This window comes from Xiphophorus couchianus, chromosome 19, assembly GCF_001444195.1.
Source record: "Xiphophorus couchianus chromosome 19, X_couchianus-1.0, whole genome shotgun sequence".
NCBI classification, from domain to species: Eukaryota; Metazoa; Chordata; class Actinopteri; order Cyprinodontiformes; family Poeciliidae; genus Xiphophorus; species Xiphophorus couchianus.
In genome coordinates, this window is record NC_040246.1 from 4,870,671 (window position 1) to 4,877,103 (window position 6,433).

General features: G+C 41.0%; 1 protein-coding gene across 1 annotated transcript; it reads right to left on the bottom strand.

Annotated features, from left to right (window-relative positions):
• Positions 1-3,261: 3,261 nt before the first annotated feature.
• Positions 3,262-4,896, bottom strand: nkx2.9 (NK2 transcription factor related, locus 9 (Drosophila)). The gene is made up of 2 exons (XM_028000018.1): positions 4,303-4,896; positions 3,262-4,196 (listed from the first exon to the last, which is right to left on the bottom strand). Exons 1-2 carry the CDS (start codon positions 4,463-4,465, stop codon positions 3,607-3,609), a joined length of 753 nt encoding a protein of 250 aa, XP_027855819.1. The 5' UTR covers positions 4,466-4,896; the 3' UTR covers positions 3,262-3,606.
• Positions 4,897-6,433: the final 1,537 nt, after the last annotated feature.

Here is a 6,433-nt window from a genome sequence, read left to right on the forward strand (position 1 = left end):
ATAGAAGGTTTACCTGTTACACTCCTACTGTGTTATGAAATATGAAACATGTAAAAACAAGATGTGGGGAAAGTCCACAATTTGAACATTTTGAGCATTTTTGACATGTTTCACGTATTTGTTTTTGTTTGTTTGTTGTTGTTTTATTAACTTGGAGAGGGAAGCTGAACATTCACTCACACAAACGTTGTTTAAATTCAATACATGTACAAAAGAGTGGAATAAGAAAGTGGGTGTTTTTGGGAAGCAGTCTTTTTGCACACAATGTCAAGTAATAATAGTTTCCATGTTCATCCTGTTTACAATTGTCCAATATAACACAGAGCAGTTATTTAGAAGCACAAACACATACTTAAAATCCACAATTTTATATGAAAAGGGCAGATGCCAGGATGGAATAAGATCTTTATCAAATGACATGGAATATATATTTATCTTGTGACTGATAAACTGCAGAAATAGGACAGAAAGAAAGTGTCTGCAGCTCATCTTCAGGCATTGATGAAAGAAGGAAGGTCTGTTCATTTGTTTATGGATACAGGCTAACCCTTCTTCACTTTGAAGAGGACTAGTGGACCCAAAATGGTTTGTTTTTTGAGACAAATCCTTTTAAAATTCAAAATATTACGCTTGAATATTCCGATTGTAAAAAAGAAACCCATCAGTTTGTTTTTACAAAAACCCCTTTAATTAGTCCTAAACTGTGAAGTTGTTGCAGACACCACATAATGACAGGGGGATGACGATGCCACTTTGATGATGATTCTGTTTTTTTTTTTTTTGATTATTACTTATTTGAAGAAATAGAACAGAACAGCTTCAGCTAGGGACGCACGTGGAAACATCAGAAACATTCTGGAAGAGGAGAACCTGAAGAGAGTGATTACTGGCACCTGGATCAGGTGAGTCTGATTAGCAGAATGTAATGCAGCTGGTTGGAGACGTCAACATACAAACTGATGGAAATGGGAAATGTTACAGTAAGAATACAGTAGGGAAATTATTGGAAGCAGGAAACAGACAAGACACAACATAAGTGTCAATGTCAATTTTCTTTTGTAAAGCACTTTGAAAACAGCTATCAACTGCACCAAAGTGCTGTACAGTATTCTTAAAACCCCACTAGCTAATAATAATTATAACAATAAAACACAATACTAACCAACATAGACTATAAACCACCATAACAAACTCAGAAGTCAACTTCTCTTTGCCACTGTTCAAAGAGGGAAAGATGAGAGAATGTGCCATTCATTTAAGTCAGATGTGTGTTTGGGATTGTCATAAGTCACGGTGCATTCGCCTGAATCTATAGCAGAAAATAACATGTGAAACAATTCACATCAAACATTTACTTACTGTTTTAAATAATGTTGTGTGTCGGTAGCTGTGAAGGGAGCTGCACACGTAGACGTTTGAATTTGAAGGTCAATTTCACTGGGTCTGCGCCGATCTCACCCCGTGGTGTTATTTCCAACTGGAAACTAAAATCTTTTAAAGGAAACATTTTAAAGGTTAGCCTAGCGATTTTGAAAATGAATCTGTACATTAAGACATAAACATTAAAATGACTAAAATGCGGGTATTCAGGTAACACCAGCGGCCAAATCGGCAAAAGGAAGCACAAAATATCATAATTAAGAGACATAGCAGAATGAAACTCCTAAACAAACAAACAAAAAATTTCAGCTGTATTAAACCTGAAAATCTAATCCAAAAATATATTTTTCCTCTAACCCTGACGGTGAGTACCGGTAATCAAAATGTTATAAACAAATTATGTGGCACAACTTCACCCAGCGTTCTCAGGGGCCCAGTTTACGTGCATCTCCTAACTTTCCTCGGGGGCCCCCACGGCAGGCCAGCGAGTAAAACTATAGGATGGGCAGACCAATACGAGCCCGGCCCATTCAGACAATTCTTCTGACTAACTTAAAAAAACCAATGGCAACCTCTAAAAGCCTGTCTTTGTCACCCTTAAACCCCAGAGATGCTCTAAAACACCATTGTGCGGTTAAAGCTCATAAATTTGTCTCAGGGACTGATTAAACATCACGAGAATTGAAACACTAAAGATTTTGTCTCTGTCCCCTTTGGTGGAGGTACAATGGTCCATTCAGGGGAAGACACCCGCACAAAGGGAGCGTTTAAGGGGAGATGCTGCGAGCAGAGGGGTTCGGCCAGGCCCCTCCATATGTGAGGCAAGGTGGCCCCAGCGATGGGGACAAAGGGCCAGGTGACAGGGACGATGAGCTGCGGGGTCACAGGACGAGCAAACAACATTATAGGGGGCGTGGAAGCGAACGCCCCCCCAGGCACTAACATGATTTTAAACGCAGAGGCTTTTTATTATTATTATTATTATTATTATTTTGTATTTCAGGCCGACGATCAGAGTGGTCATGCTTCCTTGAGAACGTTTCGTCTCAGCTCTGCTTGTTTCATGGTTTGCCTAAAATCCGAGTCGTCCGAAATCATCAAACACAGCCCCGTTTTTCTGGCCTCATGCAACAGTTGCAACAGACGAGAGTTAAAATATTGGAAATTCAAGCTTTTGCCGAACAAATGCGACTCAACGCTGTAGGGCATCCAGACCCGTCGTGCCGTTTGTGAAACACACAAGGACAGGACATGTAAAAAGAATAAATAAATAAAACAAAAACAATAGTAATTAACTCTAAACAATCACATTTACAAAAAAACAAAACCAAAAGAAAAAGTGACAGATATGTGGAGTAAATAGTATGATATACTCCATCATCTTTGAAAGCCACATTTGCTCCAAACATACTAACATTTCCGGAATAATGCTGATGCACTTTATTAGTGCACTTTCATCAGAATAACAAAACTTAATTGAGCGAAGCAGAAGCAGCTCCTGGTACCAGACGTGGTGCTGTGATAAAAGAGGCCGGGTGTTCTCATGCTTAACCAGATCCAGCTCTGTTAGACGAGATGTTTGCTCAGCTTTTGGCTGCATAATTAGGTTTATTCTTTTTCTTTTTTTTTACATCATAAAAGCTTCTTAGATCACTCTTAATTTATCATCCTGTTTGGACAATATACGCATCTGTGAATATTAAATGTTTTGAAATGACACAAAATTTACCAAACCAATGTGCAGCTAGAGTTCACATGTAAAATAAACACATTACTCTAAAACGTATTAATCCAAAATAAGTGATTTTATTTATAATTGTTTTACATAAACAACTTAAACTTGACAGAAAGTCTTCTGGAAGACAAAGAAAAAAGAAAATACACATTTTCTTTTTGTAAAATTGAGACTAAAGGTTGATTTTCTTACAATACACATCCCTACCTACTGGAAAGAAAGCAAACGTTATTGATACAAATAATTAAAAGATTTCAAAAACACAGGAAAGTAAAATACACACAAATGAATTATCACTTTAAAAAAAAAAACGTCCTACGCGCTGCACCAAGAATCAGCTGTACAAAAATAAACACATAAAAAAAAATTGTGCAAAATATTCTTCGCTCTAAAGTGTGAATCTAAACGTTTGAGTAGCTCAGAAATGTGTAAAACATTTAGACAACATTTGATGCCATTCTAAATGAGTTTGTGCATTCAGGTGAGGATCTTCATTTGAGAGGGGCAAAAGGGACCAAGTCGCTCCAAAAGTTCCTCCAGGCGAATCTGGAGGCCGCCGCGGCTGGAAAGTGCTGCTGGTACCGGGACGAAAGCGATCCGGGGGAGGGATGCTGGAGAGGAGGGAAGGCTAAAGGGAACGGGACGGCCTGAGGATGAGGCTGCGCGGGAGAGGTCAGGCAGCTGGCTTTGTCCGCCTCAATGAAGCAGGTGTGGAAGGGTTTCCCGTCCCGGACCAGAATCGGAACGACCACCCTGCGCAGCAGCGGAGGCTGCGGAATGTCCGCGTCCGGCGGCAGCGCGCCTTCCGCCCGGCCTCTCTTCATCTTGTAGCGGTGGTTCTGGAACCAGATCTTCACCTGGGTCGGAGTGAGGCTGAGGAGCCGGGCCAGCTGCTCCCTCTCCGGCCCGGACAGGTAGCGCTGCTGGCGGAAGCGCCTCTCCAGCTCCAGGGTCTGGGCTTTGGAGAACAGGACGCGGCGCTTCTTGCTCTTCTTGATCCTCCCAACCGGCTCCAAGTCCAGGGACGAGTCATCCGGCTTGGTCGAGTCGGGGGACGGTTCGAAACTGCCCTCATCAGAAGCTGGAGGGAAAACAAGAAGAAATAGGCTAATATTGTTTTTGGCGCAATCCTTTATATTTTGCTCTTTTAAGAAATGCATTTTGCCAGTAAACACCAAACAACTCACACATGCAGGGGCTCCGATCACACTCCACCCAGCAGGTGTAGGGCGAGCTGGAGGAGCAGGAGGAGTAAACCGAGGAGGACCGCGGCGCAGCCTCCGCATCCTGCTCAGGCAGGTCCAGGATGCTCCTGACGGAAAAACTGAACCTGCTCGGCGCACCAGTCATCGCGTACCACTCAGTGACAATCCGAGGTTTGTTTCCTTCTTTCTTTCTCTCTCTGTCTCTCTCTTCCTTTTTCTTTGCATTAAAAGGAACCGAGTCCTCAAAAGTAAACCTCTCCCACTTTGCTGCGGCGTGTCAAAACAGCGCCGACCTCAGTGTTTACACAAACCGCACTCTCCATGCGCCGCTCGCTTATAAAGCCTCCCTCTTCCGTTCACTACCTGAATGGCTGGAGTGCTGTCACCAATGACCGCTGGGTGTGGACGTTGAAAAAAGAAAAAAAAAGAGAGAGAGAGAGAAAAGAAAAACTCAACAAAGAGCCAAGGAAACACTCGTCATCATTACAGATTCGTCCCGTATCGTCCAACTGAGGAACAGATAATGGTGATTGTTGGAGCTGAATCACGTCTTGGGTGGCAACTGACAACAGAGCCTGTCCCATCATCAGCCCCTCCACCCTCCTCCACCCCTCCGTATCCCCCCCCCCCCCCCTCCCCCCAATTCTCCCGCCTGCTCTTGTCCAAACAACGTGTCCAATATTTGCATACAAAGTGAGCAATTAGCGTGATGCCCGCGGAGTTGGTTTAACTAATGCGCCGCTAATGTGCGGATCGCTTACAGGCGTGAGAAGTTTATGGCGCTTTATGGGCGGCGGAGGATTCACAAACATTCCAACAGGATGCGCTCTGAGGTTGTTTTTTTGGGGGGGTTTTCTTCCCCCGGATAATATATGGCTTCTTCCGGTCATAAGATGCGAGAATTAAACGCTTGTTTTAATAGTTGTGCTGACGAGGCCTACAAGTCGGAGGCCGTGAAACAGTTTGAAACAATTCGCAAAACCCATTTGCTCTGCCTTCCCTCCGGTCGCAGGACGTATTTTTAAGTATGTTACATATCGGCCACTTATTGTCTTTATTCAGCCTAGAAAAAAAAAAATGTGGAAAACTTAAAAAAAAACACAAAAAAAAACTTTGTTGTGCACTGAAATTTTTTTTTTCGAATTTATGCAATAGTGAAGAAACTGAAGAAAAAATGTTTAAAATCGAATTTGTTTTTAAGATAATCTTACTCAAATCACTTAAATGAATCAATTTATTTTCTCACTTTGTATTTTGATAAAAAAATACACGGATGTAGCCGTACAAAATAAATCAATTTGAAGCAGCATTATTTCTTATTTCCCCAGTCCAGAATAGTCTTTTAAAACATTCATTTAAGTATCAGTCGTAAAGTACTCTTCTTTATCCTCCATGTTAATAAACAATAATAATAAAAAAAAAGAATTAATTTTCAATTAACTAATGAGGGTTTAAAAAAATATTGAAGCTTGCTAGCATGCTAGCTTTAGCATCGCTAAGCTAGCAGAAGCAGGAAAAAAAAAAAAATAAAGTTTTAGCTCCAGCTCAGAAACCTTCCCAAACAAGTCAATGTCTACTTTGATTAAGATGGGATATTACTGATGATACAACACTTCAGCCACTCCTGCTGGAAAGTGAGAGAAAGTGAGAACAGCTAGCGAACAGCTGGCTTAATCGACATTTTTAGTCGAATCCTAATCTAAATGTTAAGCTTTTTTTAAATTTATTTATTTTTTTTTTTGCTAAACCATTTTACAATCAAAATCATCAACATTATATTTAGAAAGCAACAGGCTTGATTAAAGTTTATCCAGTTTTATTAGCTAAGACTTAATGGCCTCCAAATGTAACTTTTGTGGCGCACGCAACTTTTAACTGACAGGAAACGTATCCATTAAAAGTGACGTCATTCTACGGTTCTTTCGGATCGGACAGTCTGTGGCTCCGTTGAACTGGACTTTATTAAGTTTTATCTGACCTCAATAAAAAAAATGTTAAAACGTTATAAGCGAGGCTAGTTTATTTCTTCCAAACTGTGGTAAGATTTAAAACACTACTGGACGTCAACAGACGTCCGGTTTTTTTTTTTAGACGTGCTTTATATCTTTCACTT